This window comes from Taudactylus pleione, unplaced genomic scaffold, assembly GCF_031769625.1.
Source record: "Taudactylus pleione unplaced genomic scaffold, aTauple2 ptg000127l, whole genome shotgun sequence".
In the NCBI taxonomy this organism is placed as follows: Eukaryota; Metazoa; Chordata; class Amphibia; order Anura; family Myobatrachidae; genus Taudactylus; species Taudactylus pleione.
Window position 1 is genome coordinate 8,578,643 of NW_028284529.1, and position 27,608 is coordinate 8,606,250.

Genomic DNA, 27,608 nt, shown 5'->3' on the forward strand with positions numbered 1-27,608 from the left:
GTTGTGCTACATTTGGATTTTTCTGTGTTTATACTAGAAGTTTTCTTTATATACAGAAAGTTAATTGTTTATTAAATAAAATAAAGATCTAAATATAATCTAACTGAATAGCAGAATGAATTGTGCTTCAGGTTCTTTTCTCTTGAATCTGTATAAAGGTAAATGTATTTTAGCAGCACAATAAATCGAAGACAACGCTGAATGAATGGACATCTTAGGTATATATTTAAAAATAAAAAATCATACTATACTTCTTGAAAATAAAGCATTTGTCACATGTTGAAAGTCATTGCCTAGTAAGTTTTAGGTTAGAGTTATATTTCTGCCCTTATATCCCGTTCATCAATGTATTTGTCTTCTATAAATCCGTCCTCTTCTGGCACAAATGAATGTGTTTGCTCAAAGACTATCACAGTTTCATCTTCATCTATGTTTTTTACACTTGTACTCATATCAAAGTCAACGTTGAATTCCTCTTCGAACGTATAAGGTTCTTCCTCTTTTAGGCGATGATGGTTGTAACTTAGCAGGTAGCTGTACCATTTGGGGAACTTGATGGCAGCTAATATCAGTAATGAAGTGACAATACCAACAACCACCACTCCCACCAGGAATGTCCAGCTGTTTCCTGCTAAAGAATAAAAACATTTTAAAATCACGTTAAAGTTAAATCTCACAGTGCATAACATAAGCACATGGCCAAACTATTCTTCAAGCTGAAAAGTGTATATTAGATATTCCTCAGAATTTATAGTACAAAATGTGTTGTATTGATTACCCCAGAACTAAATTGGTGCACACTGATAAGTTTAAGTTGCCTGTGGAACTTATTTATATAGGACCAGCATATTCTGTAGTGCTTTGCAATGGGAACAAACGTAATAATAAAATGAGGCTGGGTATTAGCAGACATACAAAGGGATAAGAGGGCCCTACTTCAAAGCTTACAATTTATATACGGCAATCTATAAGACAATTGGCCTGATTCAGAGCCACACGCAATATCTATGTTCACGTAGGTGATATTTTTTATATGGTGCATGCATTACACAGAGGCCCTGATTCAGAGCCGGACGCTTTGACAGAGCGCTCGCTCTGAATCAGGGCCGTCCTTGCTCCTTTTTGGAGCGGCCTCCTGGCCGCTCACATAGCTGTGGGCGATGATCAAGACCATCGTGACCATCGGGCTTGCGACGAGACCCTGTGGTAGGGTCTCGCTGCCGCAAGTCCTGGAGTGCTTTTGGCTCTATCAGAGCCAAATGCACTCCCACTGACATCACTAGTGATGTCAGTGGGGCCGGCCTCCGTCTGGGCAAGCACGCCCACCAAAGGGGGTGTGCTGTCAATCAACATCGACAGCACGCCCCCTTTAGTGCGAGACCCATAACGACGGCTTGGCCGTCGTTATTCCGGTCTCGCGCATGCGCACGACGGACCCGGGCAACATCGTCTTGCTTGCGAGCGCTCGCAAGCGGGTCTGAATCAGGCCCAGAGTGTACACACAATGATGCTGTTGCGATCGACTGTATCATCAATGTCTTGGAAAAGTGATGGGCGTTCCTGGGCAGTTACTGGAAGGTAGCTTAGCAGACATACAGAGAGAGTCTGACTTATGGGAGTGTTGTGTGTGTGTCGGTAATAGTTGGAGCCCATACTCTGACCAAGAAACTTTACCTGCCATAGTGCTGATGCAAGTTTAGATGGTGCGTCTAAGCACGCACCAATTGGTAATTTTAGTGTCTACCGATGCTGGTAGTGGGCATCTTAGTCCTTGCACATTGGGATACATGGATGTACATAAGGGAAGGACTTTGTAGCAGCATTTGTATAAAGGGCAACTGCCAATAGATACAGTCGCTTCTGAGTCCACCTCTGAATCAAGCCCCAATGTGAGTTTGATACATGAGTTTGAGTGAAATATATTGGTCCAGCTAGACTGAAAGGCTGTTTAGTGGTGCTGATTGATGAAGTCACACAGCAATGTCAGTATAGGGATCAGAGTGTTATTTGAGAATAGATAGAGAACACATTTAAGTTTTGTATGAACTGTATAGAGCATTGGTAATCGTGCAGCATAGTTTCAGAAGGTTGTTTGGGAATGTGATGAGCTTTCCTGCAGAGGTGAGTTTTCATAGAATGCCTAAATCTTTGGAAACTAGAGAAAGGTCTTGTGGTGAGAGCAAGAGCATTCTGCTGAGTGGGAGCTGCTGAAAAAAGTCCTATAACTGGAGTGGAAGCAAGTGATCAGGGCGTGTGAGAGACGCAGATCTTGCTTAGGGCAGACTGGTTGAGTTAGGTGATATTTTGAAACCGGCGAAGAGAGGTTGGTGCAGGTGGTGTTAGAAATATTTTATATTGGATCTGGTAAAATGCCAGGAACCAGTATAGTGATATTTTGTAGAGCACAAGCAGAATAAAAAAACATTTTACAAGGAAAATGAGTCTGAATACTGCATTCACAATAGATTGTAGTTGTTAGAAATATTATTATTTATATTTTTAAAAGTTTAACTTTAAGATGATGAGAATATATCCAAGAAATAGAAAAAATATATTCAGTAATGTGGGAAAACAAAGATCGTGAAGGTGCCCATACACTGTGTGATGCACCGTGTAGGGCGGTCACCGCTCCCCCCTCCTCCATCTGAATTGGGTCGTACATCGCATCCCAGATCTGATGAACCTGCGGAAGATCTGGGGATGCAATGTACGATCCCGCGGGAGCACGCAACACGATATCAGGTGAGATATCGTGTTCATACACTGCACAATATAGCACCTATGTCGTGCCGATCCAACGGATCGTGCCGTGTATGGCTAGCTTAAGTGATATAAAGAAGGTAGATACATTTGAGTATTGTCCACATAGAGATATTTAAGGCACAAAATTATTAAAAAATAAAGTATAAAATAACCTTCAGGCTCTGTGTATAAGGTGTATATGAAACCCAAATGAATTTCATGTATGTACAGAAACTTTGTTTAAGGCACAAAATTATTAAAAAATAAACAAAGTTTGTGTACATTGAACCATTAAACAGCAAAGGTTTCACTATCTCAGTCATGCTAAAAACATTCTGTATTTCGGAATATTCTGTATTTCGGAATATTTAGATATGGGAGACTCAACCTGTATAGGCAAACCTTCAAGAAGCTTTGATGGGCAAGAAGGTTGAGAGATGGGATGGTAATCTGAGAAAGTGTATGGGTCAGAATTCCTTTTTTTTTTTTTTTTTTAAATATTTATCACTGCATTCTTCAATAATGATGGAAAGATAGCAGCGAGAGAAAGAGACTACACATTTTTGTTAAGGCTGTAATAATCTCAGGATACTGGGATCTGACTGGTTTTCCTATGGGATAGGTTCAAGTTAACAGGTTGTGGAGTCGGAAGATGAGAAAAGAGTAGATATTTTTAGGCTAATGCAGAGTCCAGTGTACAAATGTTTGCAGAGCATATTTTGTAATTTGTTTGCTTTGCACATTCTCTGTAACAGAGCACACACATGTACAGGCAATACAGAGTCGTACTTATTTTGATGGCATCTCCACTTGCAACTGAGGTGTATTAACTGGGTTATAACACAGCGTTTTCACATAGGTAAAGTTCAGGGGATATAGGCCCTCATTCAGACCCACTCGCGAGCGGCTGTCCGCTCGCAAGTGGTCGATGGTCTGCACTGCGCATGCGCACGACGGAGGGAGCTCCGTCGTGCGCGAGACGCGACGAGCGAAGGACTTTCCTTCGCTCGTAGTGTCTCATCAAAGGGGATGTGCTGTCGATGTTGACTGACAGCACGCCCCCTTTGGTGGGCGTGCCTGCCAGACGGAGGCGTTCCCAAGGGAACGCCTACCGTCTGAAGCCGGCCCCACTGACATCACTAGTGATGTCAGTGGGAGTGATGTTGGCTCTGATGGAGCCAAAATCACTCCTGGCCTTGCGGTTGAAAAACTCAACCGCAGGCTTTTGCTCGCAGTGGCGATGGTCAAGACCATCGCGACCATCATCCTGCACGCTCGTATATGCTCTGTGGGTGGTGTCCCACAGCTATACGAGCGTCCAGGAGGACGCTCCATATTAATGGAGGTGGGCCCTGATTCAGAGCGAGCGCTCTGGTCAGAGCGTCCGGCTCTGAATCAGGGCCATAGTCACTATCCCAGCTGTCGGGATGCCAGCGCTCAGAATGCCGGCGCCAAAATCCCGACACCACTCAGAATCCCGTAGCTGGCATTCCGACACCTGCCAGAATCCTAGCGCTGGCATCCCGACAGTAAGTAATGGGGTGGTTTAGGAACTCGGAGAAAGGGTTAGGGTTAGGTACTAGGAGGGGAGGGTTAGGTTTAGGCTGCGTGAGGGGGGAGGTGGTTAGGTTTAGGCTGCAGGGAGAGAGGGGTAGGGTTAGGATACCTACCGACAGATGTCAGTATCCTAACCATGTCGGGATGCCGAGTTCTGGCATTCTGTACCCATCCCAAGCTCAGTGAGGGCATGTCTACGGAACTGTGGGCTATAGATGTGTAAATATGCCTGCTTCCAGCCGTATCATTTGCACCAATTATGGGCTGGTGCAAGTGCGATCTGGTGATGACTAGTAACAAACGAAGCATATGGATAGGTGATGGAGGGCAACTTAAGATGCGTATGGTTAATTTGTGGGCCCTTTATCTTCATTTATGTAATCAAAAGGAGAAAAGATGCCATATGGTGCAGGGAAGGAATTGAGCACGTTGTGGGTCTAGGAAGAGGATACCATTTCATGTTTGATCTTATCAATCTTTCTTTTAAATAGAAAGCAAGACCTTGGTCATTGATGGTAGTTGAAAAGCTGGTGTGGGATTTAAAAAACAAAAACAAATGTGTTTAGAGTGACTTTGAAACCTGAGCAGAGGTTGTAAAAATTTATTTTTTTCTGGCAATGTCCCGAGCATGTCGTTATGAGCGGTAGATAGCCATATAGTTGAGAACTTTATTATGTTAGACATTTTTGCCAATGTCATTATACTTTGCAAGAAAGTTTTTGAAGGCATTGAGGTTTTTTTGTGTGTACTACAACTGTCATTATGGTAGACAGAGTGTGAACTGTAGTTGGAACCACTAGATCAAGTGCTTTTCTAGGTGGTATATTTACTAGTGCAGGTTTTTAGAAGTGGAGTTGTTGCCATAGCAACCAATAAGATTCTACTTATTTATCTAGCACCTTCTAGAAGATAATAGATAGAATCTGATTGGTTGCTATGGGGGACAACTCCACTTCTGTAATGCTACACTTTAGTAAATATACTCTTAGGGGTTGGTTGTGATGTGCTACTTGCTTGCTCTCCAGCCTAACTCCTGGATAAAATCCTGATTTAGTGGAATCTCACCTTTAAGCTTGGACAATGTCGGCGTGATATGTAGTTCTGATTTGGCCGGAAAGGACATATCAGCCAATATGCGTGCTCCGCGGTCGCATGTGGTATTGTCTGGTCGGCTGTGCTGCTCATCCAACTGGACGATATTGCATGCGGCCCTGTTACAGGTAGTGAAGGATGGAACAAAGGATCATTTCGTCATTCATTACCTTGTTCTGATGTGTAGCCAGGATCCGATATGTCGGCTCGTCAGGCTGACTTATCTGTTGGGTACACATCGCTCAGTGTGTACCCATCTTTAGGCCTCCTAAAAATGTGGCTAAACTTCTTTAGCACCTGGCAAAACCGATTGACTTCCTGCTCACTGGAAACATTTTAAACAATTGTGAAACTGCTCAAGGGGCCAAATGTAATAGGGTGAGAGTTTAGATAATATAAGAGATTAGCAGTAAACTCTCACATTGGTCAAGTTTTACCTTCAAAATGGGAAAACATCTGGATGAGAGGTTAAATCGTGAGTTTTTTGAGTCCGACAAACATGCGATATTGCATGTTCTTGGAGTTTAGAAAGTTTGAGAATTTACTGCTAAACTCTCACATTTTCTAAACTCTCACCTATTACTTTTGGCCCTGGTTGTCAGCACTACTATTAAAACTAATTAGTGACTAGTAAGAATGAAAATTGACCACCATGAAATATTAATTTATTTAACAGTTTTAGATGTGTGTGCAAGATCTTGAAAAAGTTCCTAGTCCAGGAACGCAATGCGTTGATGTTGGTGGCTTCCCGCTTACCTCTGATCCTCTCTGGCTCACATAACACCACCTTCCAGTGCTAGTCGACCCAGCCGGCTGTTCAGGTCTGGACAATGGAGCTACAGCACTTCCAAGCTGTTGCAAGCTGTCCATTCCAGAGGCATGTTTTTCTGCTGCACAGGCGCACACAGTGACCTCACTCTGCTGCAAACTGCAACTGCACCTTTCAGAGACGGGCGTCTCTGCCATTCAGACCGCTACAGCTGCACTTCATATGGTGCTGTAAAAAACAGCGGCACCTTCCACACACAGGTCATTCTGCATTTCCTATCTGTGTGCCATTTATTAGCTGTCTACTGGATATTCATGCTGGACATTTCAGCTCATAATTATTTGGACATTGCATTGGTGAATATTGGTGCTATATACTCAGCTGTGAGTGGCGTTACCTATTGCCACCTGTACTGTCTCACGCTGTTAAATATATTATTTCATGGTGGTCGATTTCCATTCTATTTAGCTAATAGTAATTTTTTTTATGGTAGTGTTGACAAGCAGAGCTGTTTCACACGATTTTGAATTTCCCTATACTGGGATTTCTGGTCTTTCCTTTATTTTTTCTGCACCTGATTTTGTTTCTTTGTTATAGTTCCTGCTCACTGGGCTACTTTACTGCATGCCTTCAAGAGTGTGACATGTTCCTGTGCTCCTGTTCTCCCACCGGCAACATATCATTTGTGACGAGATACAGCTCCGACTCCCTAACTATCTTTCTCTCCTGGTGACTCAGTTTTTGAGAACCTACATCCCTCCCACTCCTTTACCATTGCTAGTGGGGAACGTTGCTTACAATTTGGTTTGGTGGTTGCCCTGATCCGCTTTTAGCTTGTCACCATACTCCGGTGATATTTTATCTGTTGCAGAGGAGACACGGAATGGAGGGGGCTGACAAGAAATACTCATTGCTGCTTCTCTGGCATTGTGGGGCTCTTCCATCATTTCATTGTGGCCACTACAGGCTTGCTGATTGTTTGCCCTTGGTGGGAACCACCACCACTATTGAAAGAGGAGGGCTATGGGGCTGAGCCGAGGTAGAGAACTGGGGTTCTACTGCACCATTCCTGGCATACAAAGGCTGTTTATATTCTGATCGCTTGGTGACTATGCTTGCTTGTTTTCATATTAGAATGGAGATTGGAAAATTTAGAAATTGGGTAGAGAAGTTGTTGCAGAGAGGTGAAAAGTTGTGTATATAATTAATAGAAATGAGAATTCAGAGGGTATGAGGATCAATTGCTCTCATACTATGAGCATTACTCCTCCATCCTCTCACAGAGGAGACCTTTTTGCTGTGCTAGATTCTCTCCAAATTGGAAAACTCAACATGGCCAAGTCTAGGCCTCTGGTGAGTGAGCCCTGCCAAAGTTAAGGTGGGTACACACTTTAGCAATATATCTGCAGATCGAGTGATCTGCAGATGATGGTCGTTCATACACACTGAACGACCATCCTCTGCATGCTGCAGCGGGTCGGGCCGGACTGGGTGCAAGTAGGGGGCATGGCCTAATCGTGGAAGGCGTGGCCACGCCCCCTTCGAAAACAAAACAAAAACATTTGCAACGCAGCGCTGGGGAGGGGGGCGCTGTGTTCCCCGAGCACAGCCAATGGGGGGCGCGATCAGCATGATCGCTCGCCCCCTTTGGCATAGGAGACTGCTCGGGCTGCTGCTTTAGCAGCCTCGGACAGTCTCTCAGTGCAGCTCAGCACACAGCAGCGAGTGCCGGGCTGCTGTGAATGGGGAGCTGTGCCGTACCCGGGTAAGTAGTACCCACTCGCGGCTCCCCACCCTATCGGCGCCCCTGTGTACGGGTGAACGGCTGATTGCCGGTACACACTTGCCGATGGACAGATATGTCTGCAGCACAGCCAATGCGATATGTCTGTGAACGACGTTGTTCACAGACATATCGTCTGTACACATTGGCCGACAGGGGCACAATATATTGGCCGATCAATTGATCGGCCAATATATCGGCCGGTGTGTACCCAGACCTGCTCACAGTCGAAAAATTGTCCAAAATTCTGGAGTATGTTCTTATCTCCAGACTACAAATTATCAACCTAACTTGTGCAAATTAGCTTCAAAATAGGAAAGATAGGAAAGCCACTACTATATTTAGTACCCATCTATTACTTTTGGAGATGTTTGTATATGTGGTAATGGTGACGGCACTTGGGAAACTTTTATGGCTTGTATTGTTGATTGGCACCGAGAGAGATAAATTTTGCCTGCTCTTAGGGCCTGATTCAGAGCCGCTCACGAGCACACAGCGCTCGCAAGCAGCTCGATGTTTGGCCACTGCGCATGCGCTGCGTCCGGTGTGCGCATGCGCGAGCCCCGCCGAGCGACTGAACTTCAGTCGTTCCGGGGCTCGCTACAAGACGGGCGGCTGTCGATGGTGAGTGACAGCTCGTCCCGTTTTGTAGGCCGGTTGGGGGGGTGGCTGCACAAGCGCAGGCGTTCCCTTAGGAACGCCTGGCGTTTGTGGGAGGACCTATTGACATCCTAGTGATGTCAGTAGTGGACTTCCTGCTCTATTAGAGCAGGGAGTCCACTCTGGCTTGTGGCAGTCGAGACCCTACCCCAGGGTCTCGTCGCAAGCCCGATGGTCGCGATAAGCTGCGGACACCCACAGCTTTGCGAGCGGCCTGGAGAAAAAAAAAAAACACTCACAGACCCTGCGAGCTGCTTGCGGCAGCGAGCAGGTCTAAATCAGGGCCTTAGTCCGGAGGAAACAGATCAAGGCAGTGGCTATTCTGATGAGTAACAGCGTCAGTGTACTGGTAAAGGGCGAGAGAGGAGGTTAGGGTGAGTAGTGTGAAGGCACAAGAAGAAATGTGGATATTCAATGGTGATGTTGAAAACAGCCAACGTGGGGATTTTAAAAGATAAGAAATGAGAAATCTTGCCCGAGAAATGGTCATGATATTTTGAGTTAATCCAGAGGGTCAATTGATCATAGCACTAGTCTTTGCAATTTTACAATAGTGGGGTATACTGCTAATGCATACTATACACAGGCTGGATTAGTTCTCATTTATCCTGTACACAACATTTACTGCATAATTGGCATGTATGGGGATAACTGAATATTGCATGGTTAGTGCATACTGTACACAGGCTGGATTAGTCCTCATTTATCCTGTATACAATATATACTATATAATGGCTTGAACAGGTATAACAATACTGCATGACTGTTACATAGTGTACACAGGCTGGTTTAGTCTCTATATATCATATTGCATAAGGCACTACATTTAGTTGAACCTAGTCTAATAAAAGTTTGCAAAGTTAATGGTATGCTCATTAATCTTTGCAGAGAGATGTATTTTTCTAAGGCATTTTACAAATGTACTAGTTTGGGCACTTTTTTTTAACACGTTACCGGTATATTATTTTTTATGTGTTAAAGCACAAATGAAACATTTTAAAATGTTTAAGAGTATTCCTACAGTTCATACTATTTAAATAGTGAGATTTTTTTTTTTAAGAATTAATTTGAGATTTTCTGTTGAGTGAAATGTTGTAAGAATATTGGAATAACCCTACTTGTTGTTTGTCACTTCAGAATCAATAAATCTGTGAACTGCTCCCTGCTTTCCCTTATCTTTATTATTACTGTACTTTGATAAGAATAGGTTGGGTTGATTGACAAACTTGTTTAAACAAAGTGCTGCTGTGACACATCTTGGCAATACTGCATTGCTATATGTTTCTATTTTGTTAAATAATTATCAAATCATAAATATTCATCCTCAAGTGTTGGTCAGGGCCGCAACTAGGGGGGGGCTAGAGGTGCACGTGCACCGAGTGGGGATTGCGGGGGGGTGAAAAAGCTGACTCGGCCATCTGAAAATGGCCGCCGCCGAAGAGGAGACTAATGCTAGAGATCCTTACTGGACCTCTAGTGTCTGTCTCTTCCTTAGCGGCGGTCATTTTTGGATGGCCGTTTTCAGCAGATTCAATGCAGACTAGCCGTCTGCATGGACCCTGCTGAAAACAGCCATCCAAAAATGGCCGCCGCCAAGGAAGAGACAGATGCTAGAGGTCCTACTGGACCTCTAGTGTCTGTTAGCAGAGCAAAATGCACACAGCGTTCCCGGAAGTGCCGGGAACGCTGGCGCTGCAGGGAGAAGATGCTGAGAGCTGCATCTTCTCCCTTCAAATCCCCTGGCAACGAGTATAAACCCCCCTGGAAACGAGCATAAACCCCATGGCAACGAGCATGGAACCCCATGGCAACGAGCATGGAACCCCATGGCAACAAGCATGGAACCCCATGGCAACAAGCATTTAACTCCTGGCAGTGAGCATGAAACCCCTGGTAACAAGCATAAATCCACTGACAACAAGCATGAAACCCCCTGGCAATGAGCATGTAAGCCCTGGCAACGAGCATAAACCCCCATGGCAACGAGCATGAAACCCCATGGCAACGAGCATGTAACCCCTGGCAACAAGCATAAACCCCCTGGCAACGAGCAGGTCATTTTAAAGTAATTAGAAGCATTACTGTGGGGCATAAAATGGTGTCGGGCAAATATGTAAGTGGCACTTTGGTGATAGGCATTACAGTGTGTGGCATAATGTGTAATGGGCATTATGGTGTATGGAATAATGTAAGTCACTATACCAGGGACGTCTGAGTAGTGCACTGCTTTATGGAGGAGCAAGCGCAAAATTGCTACCTTGCACCGGGGTGACAGATATCCTAGTTTCGTCCCTGTGTTGGTATTTTAATTTGCGGAACAAAAAGAAAAATAAAGTGCTTTTTTTTTTTTTGGAGGGGGTTGACAATTTTCCTATAAAATTTTTGGGGGTTTCTTTCTGCAATACAGAAACAGGTTTAATTGTTTGATGTAGTGCTAGTTTAAGGGCAAAATTGGTAACTTTGAGAGCACTCCCAGATTTCAGATAGACCATGGTCCCATATAAATGTGGCATAGGTGTAATCCAATGGAGCCATTTGTTGGTACTGTACAAAAATAATAAAATGCAGCCATATGAACAAAAAGTTGAACGTAAATTGTAACTGTTTAAAAAATAAATAAATTACTGGCATGCACATTTTTTAAACGGACGCTTAGTGTTACAAGCATTTTATTTGACAGATTAACTTTTTTTTTTACCACTCTAACAGAGAGCCCCCTTGTGCTCCTTTATATGCCTGAGTCCATTTATGTCCCTTTAAATGCCCCAGAACCTCCTTATGCCCTAAAATGTCAGGCCAGAGCCTCCTCATGCCCTTGTGTCAGGCCTGAGCCCCCTCATGCCCTTATGTCAGGCCTAAGCCCCCTCATACCTTTATGTCAAGCCTGAGTCCTTTATGTACCTCAGAGCTCTATCATGCCCCTTTATATACCTCAGAGCCATCTCATGCCCCTTCTATGGCTAAGTGCTGTGGCACTGCCTTAATCACATCACTGGCACCGTGCCCCTCCATGGGATTCCCAGGCAGTCTCCAGACTCCGAACAGACCTGCAGATTTATATATTTCGAGCTGGTCACATTTTGCATCTGTGACCAACTCTATAAAGCACTCAGAGGTGCCTAACTTGAGCCCTGTCCCCTGGGCTTAAGCCCCACCTTCTGGTACCTGCTGTAAGAATCCCTTTCATACTGTCCCTGCAGCACGTTCGTGACCCCTGCTGATTACAAGAGGGGTAGTTCAGTCAACCGCAATAGAGGGCACATGAAAGAGATAGGTGCCACAGTGAGAAACCTTGGTAGTATCCAGAGCCCATTGACAGGGGATTCCCTTCTTCAGGGTTACCCCAGAAGAACAACACAATGTGTAGTAATCTTGTTGGTAGGCGAAAGTGGGTGAGTGGTTCACCATTAAGACTAGCCCTCGTATTGTAGAACCCCCTGAGAAGTGTCCCCATAGTTAAGAGGGTACTGTTGCATGGAGTCTCAGAAACTAACAGTGTGGAGATTCTGAGGGTCCCCAGCAAGAATGGGATAGCGCACCCAGAGAGTGCATCCCTGATGGAGGGTACATGGTGCAGGAACCTTATGTGACAGTCCACTGTGTGCCTTGTTGTGTGAGAGATTGCAACCTGTGATGCTGTGGCACTACTGGTCCCAGAATGTCCTGGTATGTACTTCTGTTTTCCAACATATGCCATTGTAACAAAGTACTTTCCTGGAGAGAGCTAAATTGATCTTCTGTGGTCTAATGTAAGGATACGATTATTGTGCAAGAGGAGTTGGCAAATTGTAAGATGGCCTACTACATAACTATAATGCTTTGTGCTGGAGAAGAGGAGTTTTGTTTACTAAAGTTTGCATTTTTCAGATTATTTCATTACTTGTTTTTATGGAATGGCCAAGTTATCTACATGCGCTGCACTGGCACATGTATTGGTATCCACTCTACTACATTGTTTAAACATATGAGTATTTAGGGCAGAGCCGTAACTAGACTTTTTGGTGCCCTGTGCCAGAGAGAGCATTTTTGCCCCCCTCCCCATTTTTTTAAGTAGGGACATAAGAGTGCTCCTGAAATAGGGCCATGGCCTCATGGAAAAGGGCCAGGGAAGAGATAGGGGATGCTGGGGATAAAAAAAGTGGAAGCTACAAGTGAGAATGATGATAAACAGGAAAATTGACAGGCCCAAACAGCACCCCCTGGCCTGCGAGGCCCTGTGCCATAGCACTGGTCGCACCACCCTAGTTACGACTCTGATTTAGGGGACCCACTAGTACCTATGTCTAACCTATGACCAGCCAGAGCAGAGTAAGAGAGTAAGTGTTGTGCACCATACACCACCTTATTGTAAACAATTTATACCCAGTATCAGGGGGTTTACATCTACAAACAAAGTTGTATTTTATTAGGGGTATTCAATATGGGAGCGATAACATAGTTTTTGCGTTAATATCGCACTTATGACGTTATTATCGCAGGTTTTAGTTTTACACCGTATTCAATTTCAAAGACTTATCGCAGTTTTGAAAAGTCTTTGATAAAAAATGGTGATAACTTTTCACCATTGAATAGGTGTCGAAAAAAAGTGCAGAATTGGGGTTTAGGGGTGCAGGCTTAAAAAAAATAGCCTGCACCCCTGGGAATGACATTTAAAAAAGGACTGTGTCAAAAAAAGTTTAAAAAAAAAATAGGGACACCCCAAAAAATGTATTTAAAAATTGGGGTGAAAAAAAAAATGGGAAAAAAATGATTAACAATAGGGAAATAGGTTCAGGGCTATTCTGCAAGTATGCGGCAGGTGTTTTCTAGAATAGATTTATAGCGGCAGGTGCACTATTGCAGAATTTTTAAAAACTTAGTTTAGAAAACGAAAAAAAAAACCTAAGTGCTCTTCTGCATCACTTCTTCAATGTTGGAAAAAAACACCTGCTGCTGCTATTTAAATCCCCGACTTTCATTTAAAGGCTAAAATGGGGGTACCCATAGTGATCCCCCATGTTTTTACAACTATAGGGGGGTCTTACAATTTTTTTAAGGAAAAATTTGTAACTTTATGCAAATCCAACTTCGGAGGCTCCCGTTTTCGTTAATTTTATATTGAATACGGGGATAAGCGGGTGCGCGCCCGATATTTTAACGGAAGTAAAAACTCCGATATGAAACGTTAACTTCGACAGTGAAGTTAACGTTTCATATTGAATACCCCTCTTAGACTATGTTTACGTGTAAACTAAGGTTAATTTGTTTGGAATGACAAACTGGCATCAGCAATGTATATTAATGAGGGAGTGAGAATACTTTGTTAATGCAATGTATGGTATAAACTGGAATATTCACAATGGCCTCCCTTACATACCTTTGGTAGATGTGGTGTTCGTTCCATTGGTCACTGTAGACAAAAGATCAGATGTTGGATGTTTAGAGGATATAGCTGGTGCTGTGGTCCTTGTAACGTCACTGTTCCCATTACAGTTTAGAATGTACTCTGGTACTGTCTTGATTGCTTTAATATTTAAGGTGGCCATATTCAATGGCGTAGCACACACAGTGTTATTCTCATTTTCTGCACAACAAGCAACAGAACATCAATATTGTGGACTACGTCAAAATCTAAAGTAAATGAAAATATTTTGAATTTAATTTATTTTGTCAATTCCAAATCCTGATCCTTTTTCTTGGGTGTGGTATAAGAGATCGACGGTTATTAGGTTGACAATGTACAGGTCAACAGGTAAAATGTCGATAGGGACAAATTGTCGACATTTTATTTTTTTTCATTTTAAAACTAATCCTAACCTTCCCCCTGGTGCCTAATCCTCCACCAGGTGCCTAAACCTAATTGTAGTCTAACCCTAACCTGTCTCCTCCCGTAGCCTAACCCTAACCCACCCCCAAGTGCCTAACCTCTAACCTTAAAAATGTTGGGAAAAATGAATCGACCATTGGTGTGTCGACTATTTGTCCCTGTTGACCTTTTGTACCTGTCAACCTTTTGCCAGTCAACTTTTTTCCCTGTTGCCTTATGGCATATTAGCCATTTGGTGTTGATCTATTAATTGTCAACTTTTTTACTGTTGACCTGTCATCCAGATACCCTTTTTTATATAAATAAGGTCTGTTATGAAGTGATCATGCTTTATACATATTGCTCATGCCGACTTTTTCTATATTCCCATTTAATATTTTATTAATTATTATTTAGTTTTTTTTATTATGTTGAAAAGGCAGCAGAGGCATCTATTTCGCCCAATTGTAAATCTCAATTGGCCAATTCTAACTCTGTAAAATAGTTATTTTATGGGCCAGTCCAATGATTATGCAGTTTATCAGGTATGAGGCATAGTACACTTTAAAGTATTTTATTATATTAAGTGTCCTATAGTGAATCTATTGGAAAAGGCTGGCTAATGTATCACAATTTGTACTTTTTTTTTTTTTTTCCCCAAGAAAATCTCAGTGATAGGGCTGAACAGCCTATATTAGTTAAAACTATGGATCTGGTTACTTAATCAATCTTCAGTGAAGCAGACTGTTGACCTTTCCTGAATAATAGCAGAATTGCACATCAAAACAAAACAAATGGTGGCAGGTTAAACTCCTCTGCCCAATACAACTTTACATTTAGCTCAAATTGCCATCCTGAATGACAGTAATGTATCTGTGTTTTAGATATCTTAAAAGTAAACTTTCTGTTATCGTACTCTCTTTTTTTGACAGTTTTTAATATGTACCACAAATAAAGCACAACTGATTTGTTAGTCTGGATAGAAAACCTCATTTCTGTAAGTATGTAGATGTAATTGGTCTACTTAATCATTTAATATTAATATTAGCTGTATCACCAGATTTAAACGGCTAGTGATCAAGTACTGTTAAATGTTACTGTTCAAAACTATATAGTTTTGATCAGTAAGATTTAATAAGGCACTGCCTCAGAGATGTCATATGATATCTCTAAACCACACTTGCCTACTTTTGAAAAAACAGTTCAGGGAGATTGTGAAAGCAGCACCTATGACCATGGCAGTAACGTGAGCGTGTACTGCTACATCTGAGAGGCGTGTCATAAAATTTACAGATCCAAATCTGTCCGTAAGATCTACATGGTGATGAAAACACTCTGATACTGTACAGACAATGCATGTAGCCATAGGGATCATTGTGCCGTATAGCCATAGGTATCATTGTGCCTTATAACCAATGCAGGGAAATTATACTAATGATCCCATTTGACTGTCTAAATTATATCTCTTTTTTTTTTTTAATTTATATAACCGCATCATAATGGGTGTAAGGTGCAATCAGGGAGATTGCTAGACTCTTCAGGGAGATTGTCAGGGAGACTCCCTGAAATAGTAGCAATCAAGGAGAGTTGGCAAGTATGCTCTAAACCCCATAGCAAAGTCTAATGAATGCACAAAATCAACTTTAAAAAAATTCCTCACTTCCCTTCACAACTATTTACAGGTGGTTAGCTGAAATTAGTAGCTTTAAATATGTTATTGTATACTACTACACTACTTAAGCCTACTCTAGTTTTATAGAATATTTTTTATTTATTTGTTCATTTAGCTGTCTTAAGCAACTTACCAAGAATTACATTGTCGTCATTTAACCACACTGACAGATTCATAAGGGAGCAGTCGCAGTTCCATGGATTCCCACTAAGTGTTATATTCAGGACGGCTTTCAAATCCTTTAGTGACTCTTTTATATCCAGGTTTGTTAAGCGGTTGTTTTGTAGGTATAAAACTTTTAGGTCCTGGAATGGCAAATGGGTGCTTCCCGGTAGTTGAGCTATTTGATTGTAGCTAAGATCCAAAATCTGCAGGTTTTCCAGTCCATCAAATGACATTTCTTCCATAGATGTTATGTAGTTGTTTTTAAGAATCAAGATCAGAAGTTTTGAAAGACCAGCAAAGGACTTATTTGGCAGGTTTGTGATTTTGTTCTCGGCGAGTATCAGTTCTGTCAAATTAGGATAGTGTAACAGGGCTTTTTTATTTACATCATCTAAGGAGATACTGTTTTGAGTTAGATTTAGTTGTGTGATATTATTTGAAATATTTGTAGGAATGGCTGTCAGGTTACACTTTATAAGAACATATTCCTGTGGATAAAAATAAACATCATATTGTGAAGCTTAAGGTACTTTCTGTAGCATATGTTCCTACAAATGATATGAAACTACATCTAACTATCTAACTTTCAAACCCAAGTATTTCACTAGAGAATATAAAGAAAAAAATTGGAAATTGTTGAAAAATATTAAGACTTGCTAAACGTACAAAAAGAAAAAGGTTACTTCTTTTGGCCCAAATGTGTTTTATTCTTTTGGAGCCAGACTGATTTTTTTTTTTTTTTTTACATTTTGATAATACATTATTTTTTATTACCAAATCATTGTAATTGCTTTGTTTTTTCTTACAAACATCATATAAAAAAACAACATACAAAAATAATAACCATACTCTTTTCTCTTCAACTATCAGTACATATATGAAAAACATACAATATACACTTTTATTCAGCAAGAATAGTTCTACACAATCTGCGTTTAGGGCTCTTCGGGGTAGATTTACAACTATGCGGTTTGTTAAAGGTGTCGATTGTCGGCTTTGAATAATGGATTTAAAGCGGCAACAGAAATAAATGCTATACCAGACTGGTTTAGCATTTCCTTCAGTTGTCCATTTAAATCAATCTGTCATGTCTGATCATCTGCAGCTTTGACAAACGGTGCAATAGTATATCTAGCCCTTCATGATTCAATAAGGGATGTAGCTGTTCTTTAAAAAGCCAATTTGCATACATAAAATAATGTATCATCCAACTCTTAAATATAGCAAAAACAATGGGTAATATTTATGAATATTGGTGCAAATGAATGAGGTATTATTGCTCTTAAAGTCTATTTTAACTTTCAGATGTGCAAACCATCCAAAATTGTAAGTGGTTATTACATGCAATGCTATCTTTTTTTTTTCCATATGATTTTGGGCAAAATACTGTTTTTATTTAGTACTTTCCTGGATGAAAGCATAGGTTAACTACATTGTTTGGATATATGACTTTGTATTAAATATTTTTATTATAAATAGCTATAAATTGTAAAATTGTAAGAAAGCAACACTTTAAGGTTGCTCTGCCCATTAATTAGTGCACTTGGATTATAAATAAGGAAATCCTTTTGTAAGCCTGATTTATCATTTTATTATTACTATAGCTGTAGTGGCTGACATGGAAATGTGTATCATTGAGGATAAATACTTACCACTGAATAGTTACATTGGAGCTGGGCCCAGATACTGCCACACCACATCATCAGCAGAAGGATTTTCATCTTTACTGCCTGGAGTGAATAGTATTAGTTTACTTTTGTAATACAGCCATCTTTTCATTACTGTTTTCTTTACCAGTATTATCTGTTTCACTTCAGAGCAGTTCAAGCAGCCTCCATATGACTTACCTACTTTGGGCAAACTTGGAGGTCTGAAATGTACCAGTAATTCTAGATGATTTAGAGCAGGGATAGGCAACCTGACAGATTTCAGGGGCCCGCATTGGGCGGCCCATTAACCTTCATTAGATTGACGCAGTGCACACAGCAGCTACGTCTTTGGACATAGATTCTGTATGTAAATATGCTAATGCTGTAGGAGGCATCTTGTGTTAATAGACACCTCCTGCAATCTTCTGTGATCTGCTACTGTGTCTGAGGACGCAGAATCAGATCACTTGGAAGAACATTGGCAATCTGAGAAACCCTCAGGTTACTCAGAATTACTGTTTCATATCCGTAGCCGAGGCCAGTAAATCTGCATAATAAGATACAGACACTGTCCTCGGCACTGCCATTAAAATTGTTTCAGGAACGCTGCCTGGTGCCACCCAATCTATGCCACCAAACGTCCGCAGCCTGTCAATCAGATTGCGGGTTAGGGGGCTCTGGCTGCACAGAACAGGTCATGCTCAGTCCCCACACCGCCCGAGTTTTACACAAACTATCAGGTTTGCGTACAACTCTGAATTAGGCCCTAAATTGATAAATTTAATCAATGATAGAGAACATTTATGTAAGAACTTATCAGCAAGCCTTTTATACAAGTATTACAAGCTATAACAAACAACAACAAAGAAGGACCGAGGTGGGGGCTGCAAGTGATGGCTTGAAGGTCGGGCTGTTGACGATGTCTGATTTGGAGTGTCAGCAATGCAAATTGTTTCGTTCTGGCTGATATTAAGGTCTAGAGGGAAACTTGACATTAAGGCCTGATTCATTACTGATTGCTATTGCGATCGCAGTTGCAATTACGCACACAGTCTCACTGCAAAAATATGCTAATGATGCAATCACAATGCCGTCGCAGCCAAACATAAGGATGCCCACTTTACCTAACACATATCCGTAATATTTTGCAAGTCTGCGAAATCATCGGTAACATCCAGTACAATCGGAGCCTCACGCACACTTGCACAATGCCTGGCATTGCAATGGCTAGCTACTGCATCCACCTGTAACTGCATTCAAAGGCACCAGCGTTTTGCCAACCCCCCCCCCTCGTCACCACACTTCCTGCCAATCACTCTGCAATGGGTTTGCGTAGTCACTGCGATCGCAGTCCCGATCGCAGTGGAGTCTTTGCATACGCATGCGCAGAATGCAATAATTAGCCGAATACGTGAGTAATCGCAGTTGCGATTGGTAATGAATCAGGCCCTAAGTTAAAAATTTGCAATATTTATGATCTATTGAATAAAGGACCTTTAGACCCGGTCGCTAAGATGCGTTCGTAGCTGGCCGATGTTCCTTCTCTATGCATGCATCGCAGTGTGCGAACCAGTGCTAGAGATCGAGAAGCGATCGCTCGTTGCGCGTAGACTGCCCAGCAGAGTGAGTGACAGGAGAAGCCGTTTGTGGGTTGTGACAGGGGCTGGCTGCTAGGAACGGGGGAGTGGACATGTGAACGCAGACGTGCCTGAGCGTCTCATCGCCGTTTCAGAGGTATGCATAATTGGCAGCGTCATTGTACATGTCACCTGGTTGTATTTGACACTGAAATGCTCGGAGTGCTTGCGGTAGGGTATAGTCAACCTCAAGCGCTGCATTTGCTTCCGATGATACCCGATGTACCGATGATTGCATACACTTTCTGGGGATGACTTGCGCAAGTGGGCGTCTTACGACAGGCTGGTGGGCATCTACATACACTGAGAAATCGCACGCAAAGACATAGTGGGCGTGCTTATGTCTTGCCGTGCGTTCCCCTGCCTGCCAGGTCTGAATCAGGTCCAAAGTGCACAATATCTGTACAGTAATTGAAAAATATATCTCAGGAGTGCCCAGGGCTTGCAGAGAACTGTGCTCCATATAGCTGTATGCAATACCCATCCCTTCAATGCATCATTGCAAAAAATAATTCATGATTGTTCGACAGTAATAAAAACAGCCATTAAGTGTCATCTATAAAGCAGCAAACATACATCTCTGCTGCGTAAGTGTTTTTTGTGACGTGATTATACTTTTTTTTTTTTTACAAGATTTCCTCCCATATGGCAACAAAGGAGGTGCAAATCATGCTGTATGATGAGAGTACAGATCATAGTAATGTTCCTTTTTATGGAGCCTTCATAAAAATTGAGAGACTTGTATAAAATATATAAAAATATAAAATAGTAATAGTAAAAATAATAATAATGCTAATTTTGATAACATTGTTTCTCTATATATGCATGGAAAATGCTTTACCTTTGTACTGATTTTTATATGGAGAAGTCTTTACAACTTCTGTTTGTTATATTGCTGAGATTTCTGCAGTTGAGACAGACAATCTATCACATAAGGTTTTGCTGTCACTTTAAACATGTTAATAGAAGGCCCAACCCTTGCACTAACAATATGGATCATTTAAATTATGTTTCATTTTTTTCCCTTAAGGTTAAATTTTGTTCTAATAGCCCTCAAAGTGGTCACATGCCTGACCTACCCATGTAGTGCCAATTTCCTGTACGGTCACATCCAGCATCCTTGCCCGCCTCCCTGTTGACATCTGAACATAAGGTTTGTTGGGAGGTATAACATGGCATGCGGCCCTCATAATTTCTTCCCTTTGTGACACTAGAATCATTAGTTGGGGGGCAGAGTGAGCACAGTGCAATTATACAGCAATGGGGTGTGATGTTTTATTACCAGCTAAATTAGACGACCTTATACTAAACCACTGCTTGGACTGTGGGCCTGATTCAGACCTGCTCGCGAGTGCATAGCACTCGCAAGCGGGTCGATGGTCGGCCATTGCACAAGCACCGTGCGAGCCCCGGAACGAGTGAGAAATCACTCGCGCCGGGGCTCGCTACAAGACGGGGCGGCTGTGGATGTTGATCGACAGCTCGCCCCGTTTTGTAGGCGGGTCGGAGGGGTGGCTGCACAAACGGAGGCGTTCCCGAAGGAACACCTGCCGTTTGTGGGCGGCCCTACTGACATAACACGTGATGTCAGTAGTGAACTTCCTGCTCTATTAGAGCAGGAAGTTCACTGGGGCTTGCGGTGGACGAGACCCTACCACAAGGGTCTCGTCACAAACCCGATGGTCGCGATAATCGTGACCATCACCAGGCCGCCCGAACAAGCTGTGGGTGGTCACCCACAGCTTTTTTTAAAAAAAAAGTCTGCCCTGATTTAGAGTGAGCGCTCGCAAATAGCAAATAGCGAGCGCCTCTGAATCAGGGCCTGTATTAACAATTTGTTCTGGTGCTCTGATATCTCGTTATAATGCCATGATTCTCCACAGCAGCAATGTGTGACAGAGAGTCCCTTGTGGGACTCTGACAAATGATTATGTTGCCCACAATTTTTCTATGGTATAATATGCTTCCTTATCTTGTGTAACTCATTGAAAAACTTACATGATTTGCCAACGGCTGCAGTAACTCCATGCAATTAAGGAAACCAGAACATCCATCTTGTTAGCTCTGTTGAGGTATAATTGATGGAACTTCCAGAGACACCAATAGAGCAGTGACACCGTGACAATATATTATGGAAACATGCTGGATATTGTTATGGCTTTATGCATAACAGTTTCTTCGGACTACTTTGTGTACACGGCCATATACATGTTAAATTATATGCCTATTTTCCATAGTGTATAATAAGCAAACTTTTTATTTTTTTCTCAATATATAGCAATTTTGAAAAAAAGTAAACAAATCTGAGAAACTACTTCCATCATTTTAATAGAATTTGTTTCACTCACATGACTGACTCCTGTGATAGAGATCACCTGGGCAGCTGACAGTCAGCACAGTCTGATGCTGATAAAAAGAGGTCATTCACCTTTACCATGAGCTTCCTCATAAGAATTAAAATAATTGTCATTTTAATTTATCTGTTCTAATTTAGTCCCATTAAGTAATTGTTATAGGAGCCTAATGTGGATATTTTATTTTTGTATTTATTTTGTAGATGCGTGCGTGTGTTTGTATAAATGTGTGTCTGTGTGTGTATGTATATATTTATATAATATACATATACATTTTATATATATATATATATATATAATATTATACACACACATATGTATACTATGCTCTGTAGAAAAATAATTAGCTGATGACCCTTCCCTGCCAGTGGTATAATTTTACATTACCTGGCATTAGAAGATAATAATTAGTAATATAAAATAAAGCATTTTAAATTAATCTATGTTATAAAGAGTTAAAAAAATGCAATTGCACCATTCATATAACAGACTGTAACAGAGAGAGTGATATTGGACGTCAGCATACAGTAACAATACAAAGTGACATTTGTCGCAAAGTAAAGATTAGATGCATTGAGTTCCAGTATGGTCTGTGATACTAGTGCATAAAAATCAACAAAATTGTTTAGTACACATTACACACATGCTAAATCTAACACACTTTCCAAATTGTAATATGTCATACTCCTACCTTTTTGGAGAATTTGGTCTCCAACACCTAGCTTGTTTGTGTGGCTTGCAGCTCTGCCCTTTACATTGGCAAGGAGTATTGCAGCAGCGTAGCAACACCTTGTTCCACTGTAACCTTTGTACTCGACGACAGGTGCGAACACTTCTTTAGCAAAAGATTTACTAGTTTCTTCTTTTCTTGCATTGTGCTTAATCCAATAGTCATTCAATACGGAAGTAAGAGAACAGCATGATTAGATCTTTAGCTTCCTGTGCGCTATAAACAAATCAGGTTAGTGGCTTCAAAGTTTATTGTGAGGTTCAAATATGAATATTTAAACATTATTTGTCTGTAAATATCTGCTTTTTAGTATCTTGTGGGGGCCCTTGGCTGAGTAGACACCCAGCTAAATGTTACTTAAATATGACCATGTATACTGTATTATTTACATATCATTGCGATAATCTATAAAATAGTATATTCCTATAATACACAAATGGGATGTGTGTGTGTGTGTATATATATATATATATATATATATATATATGTGTGTGTGTGTGTGTATTATTTATTTTTACATACACAGTAGCCACTTTATTGGGTATACCTTTCTTGTACTGAGTAGGACCCCCATTTGTCTCTATAACAACCTGATTTCTTTGTGGCACTTTCTTTAGAGATTTTGGTTCATGTTGATGATAGCATCACTTAGTTACTGCAGATTTGTTGACAGCATAATTATGCCACAAATCTCCTGTTCCACCACATTCCAAAAGTGTTCTATTGGGTTCAATTCTGGTGACCATGGAGGCCATTGGAGTACATTGAACTCTGTTATATTTGTGGAATCAGGTTGCGATGTTGTGTGCTTGGGGACATGGCGCATTATCCTGCTGGAAGTATCCATTAGAATATGGGTAGACTGTGGCCATAAAGAGGATGCACATGGTCAGCAACAATACTCCAGTAGGCCTTCTCTTTAAATGATGTTCTATTGGTATTGAGGGACCTAATATGTGCCAAGAAAAACAGCAATTGGGCTAAGTTTATAAGATACAAACATACAGTGCATGTTACAGCCTTCTTTCCAAAATTGAATAAATTCATTTTTGTCATCAAAATTCTACACACAATGCCCCATAATGACAACGTGTAAAAAGTTTTTTGCAAATTTATTTAAAAAAAAAACCTAAGAATTCACATGTACATTAGTAATCACAGCCTTTGCTCAATACTTTGTTGATGCCCCTTTGGCAGCAATTACAGCCTCAATTATTTTTTAATAACAAGCTTGGCACACCTATCTTTGGCCAGTTTCAGCCATTCTTCTTTGCAGCACCTCTCAAGCTCCATCAGGTTGGATGGGAAGCGTCGGTGCACAGCCATTTTCAGATCTCTCCGGAGATGTTCAATTGAATTCAAGTCTGGGCTCTGGCTGGGTCACTCAAGGACATTCACAGAGTTGTCCTGAAGCCACTCCTTTGATATCTTGGCTGTGTGCTTAGGGTCGTTGTCCTACTGAAAGATGAAACGTCTCCCCAGTCTGAGGTCAAGAGCGCTCTGGAACAGGTTTTCATCCAGGATGTCTCTGTACATTGCTGCATTCATCTTTCCCTCTATTCTGACTAGTCTCCCAGTTCATACCGCTGAAAAACGTCCCCACAGCATGATACTGCCACCACCATACTTCACTATAGGGATGTTATTGGCCTGGTGATGAGCAATGCCTGGTTTCCTAAAAACATAATGACTGGCATTCACGCCAAATCAGTCTTTGTCTCATCAGACCAGAGAGTCCTTAAGGTGCATTTTGGCAAACTCCAGGTGAGCTGCCATGTGCTTTTTACTATGGAGTGGCTTCCGTCTGGCAACTCTAATATACAGGCTTGATTGGTGGATTTGCTGCAGAGATTGTTGTCCTTCTGGAAGGTCCTCCTCTCTCCACAGAGGAATGCTGTAGCTCTGACAGAGTGACCATCGGGTTCTTGGTCACCTCCCTGACTAGGGCCCTTCTCCCCCGATCGCTCAGTATAGACGGCCGGCCAACTCTAGGAAGAGTCCTGGTGGTTCCGAACTTCTTCCATTTACGGATGATGGAGGCCACTGTGCTCATTGGGACCTTCAAAGCAGCAGATATTTTTCTGTACCCTTCCCCAGATTTTTGCCTCGAGACAATCCTGTCAGAGGTATGCAGACAATTCCTTGGACTACATGCTTGGTTTGTGCTCTGACATGCACTGTCAAGTGTGGGACCTTATATAGACAGGTGAATGCCTTTCAAAATCATGTCCAATCAACTGAATTTACCACAGGTGGACTCAAATTAAGCTGTAGGAACATCTCAAGGATGATCAGCGGAAACAGGATGCACCTGAGCTCAATTTTGAGCTTCATGGCAAAGGCCGTGAATACTTATGTACATGTGATTTCTTAGTGGTTAAATTGCAAAAATCTCAAAAAACTTTTTACACGTTGTCATTATGGGGTATTGTGTGTAGAATTTTGAGGACAAAAATTAATTTATTCCATTTTGGAATAAGGCTGTAACATAACAAAATATGGAAAAAGTGTAGCGCTATGAATACTTTCCGGATGCACTGTACGTAGTTCTCACGATTTATACAAAAGATAGATACCAGAACTTGGAGGATGAGTTCACCAGATATGAGACAAATCAGTTCTTCCTTTTTCTACAGTATAACCCTCATCTGATACCTTGTTTTCTTTTGGCATTGTGATTTTATGTCAACACATAGCGCAACACATTTATGGGAACTTCTCCAACAGAGTTAGGAAGAACTTCCCAAACCGTTTTTGATTTCCATTTTTCAAAGAATGCCACAAGTGTGGTTGGCAGTTATATGTGCAAAAGGAGGCTGCAGGTAGCATAAATATTTCTTAATATTGTCTGTCTCTGAATGATGGGTACAAAATACTAGTGTATTTGTGGGTACATACGTATGTGTGTGTGAGTTCTCATGTCATCACGTTGGTGCTTGTTAGGTAAATTTTGTATTACAAGGAATAGTGAAACCCATAATTTAAATTATTATTATGGAATGTAGAAGCAAGCAAAACCAATTTTCAACAAGCAAGACTCAACAATCACTTATCTTTGTTATTATTATCCAAATGTGATATAAAACCTATGTATTATTCAGATCACAAATCAAAGACCCCTTTGTTCTATTTGGAAACCAATTAAAATACATTTAAGTCCCAATCAGACCACACAAGGCCTATAGTGTTCTAATCTGACTGTAGCTACATAGAATTTTCTCCTTAGTAAGAGAAGTCAGTCAGTAAAAAACACAATAAAATGTAAACGGTCAGTCACCAAAATACACAATAAGTTACAGTCCCTAAATACTGCATTGTAGAAACCTGAAGTGAGATAACATTGGATTGACATGTATATAGGAGATACGTTGAAAATGCCGGCGGATGGGATCCCGGGCGTCGATATACTGACACCGGAATCCTAGTGCCCGGCATAATGCCGATGCCGCTATCCCGAAGACATCAGGATAGTGATGCCCGGCATACCGACCACCACCATCCTAAACGAAGAGGCTGCAGTTAAGTATTAGCTTATCCCTGGGATGGGGGTTTAGGTTTAGGAGCCTTCCCAGGTGGTTTAGGGTGAGGGAAGGGGGTGGTTAGGGATAGGCACCACTGGGGGGAGGTTAGGGTTAGTCACCCCCTGGGAGGGTTAGGTTTAGGGTGTGCGGGTAGGGGGAGTTAGAGTTAGGCACCACTAGGGAGGTTAGGCACTCCCCAGGTAGGATATGGGGGGGAGAGGGGAAGGGTTAGGGTACTTACCAGCCCCTGTCGGGATACTTCACCATCGGGATTCCAGCGTCTGTATTTCATCAGCCGGGTATCCATCCGCCGGCAAATCATACCGAACCTGTATATAGAAGTGTTGGAGATGGACGTATGTCGCATGTGACCTAAAATTGGGTATCAGAGAAATCTGTGTATTTTTGGTCTTTGGAGTGAAACATATTGGGTTGATGTATAGTAGAACTGTTACTTAGATCTTTTTTAAAATGTAGTCACCCTTATTTGGGAGCTGTGCTATCAGTTTCTATCATTTAAAGTAATCACAACAACTTGCAGGTTTTGACTATATTTTATACAAGGTTGCATGGCTTTTATCTTACTAATACACTGTTTCTACAATATTCACTTCTTATTAGCTTGGAAGCTTCCAATTGTTTTATTGTACTACAGGAAAGAAGATCTTATACGAGGTGTGGAAGAGGACATTGAACATGAGAAACGAGCAGCTGAAGGCATTGTTAAGAATATGTCGGAGGAGAAACAAGCTATATACTTCACAATGAAAGCAAAGAATGAGCAGCTCTTAAAGGTGCATCTTGTGACCCAAATGTTGCACCATTGCTGGGGTCGTTCACCATAAATTAAAAATATTGTTGCCATTATCACTTTCAATGTGCATTTTTAATTTGATTTTTTCAATAAGCTTTTTTTTAGTTTTTACATTTTAAAATATGTATCCACATTTTTAGTACAGGTTGAGTCTCCCATATCCAAAATGCTTGGGACCAGGGGTATTTTGGATAACGGAATATTCCGTATTTTGGAATAATTGCATATCATAATGAAATATCTTGGGAATGGGACCCCAATATACACACAGAATGCATATATGTGTTATATGCACCTTATACACATAGCCTGCAGCTAATTTTCTACAATATTTTCAATAATTTTGTGGCTCAAGCAAAGTTTGTGTACATACATGAAATAAATTTATGTTTCATTTACACCCTATACACACAGCCTGAAGGTAATTTTATACCATATTTTTAATAATTTGTGCCTTAGACAAAGTTTGTGTACATTGAACCATCAGAAATCAAAGGTTTTATTATCTCAGTCATGCCAAAATTATTCTGTAATTCGGAATATTCCGTATTTTGGAATATTTGGATATGGGAGACTCAACCTGTACTACAGTATCCACACTGATACTAGTAGCTTTACATTTCCAAAAGTAAATACAGCAGTATTTCACTAGTTTCAGCTTCTACTACTAGTTCACAA

The 27,608-nt window shown here is 41.4% G+C and overlaps 2 protein-coding genes across 2 annotated transcripts in view; one reads left to right on the forward strand and one right to left on the reverse strand.

Annotated features, from left to right (window-relative positions):
• The window catches only part of IFT74 (intraflagellar transport 74), a 112,433-nt gene that overhangs the window by 28,724 nt on the left and 56,101 nt on the right, over window positions 1-27,608 (forward strand). The window contains exon 9 of the mRNA XM_088472650.1: window positions 26,772-26,910. Within this exon, the coding sequence (XP_088328776.1) occupies window positions 26,772-26,910 (139 nt within the window). The remainder of the gene's footprint in view (window positions 1-26,771; window positions 26,911-27,608) is intronic.
• On the reverse strand, window positions 315-17,946 carry LRRC19 (leucine rich repeat containing 19). The gene is made up of 4 exons (XM_088472649.1): window positions 17,878-17,946; window positions 16,194-16,713; window positions 13,960-14,166; window positions 315-631 (listed from the first exon to the last, which is right to left on the reverse strand). Exons 1-4 carry the CDS (start codon window positions 17,944-17,946, stop codon window positions 315-317), a joined length of 1,113 nt encoding a protein of 370 aa, XP_088328775.1.

Excerpts from the sequence above, each read along its gene's own strand:
- LRRC19 (XM_088472649.1), bottom strand. The coding sequence starts at position 17,946 with ATGAAAATCCTTCTGCTGATGATGTGGTGTGGCAGTATCTGGGCCCAG. Across the intron at positions 16,714-17,877 it reads TCCAATGTAACTATTCAGTG|GAATATGTTCTTATAAAGTG; the intron begins GTAAGTATTTAT and ends TTTTATCCACAG. Across the intron at positions 14,167-16,193 it reads TGACGACAATGTAATTCTTG|AAAATGAGAATAACACTGTG; the intron begins GTAAGTTGCTTA and ends CTTGTTGTGCAG.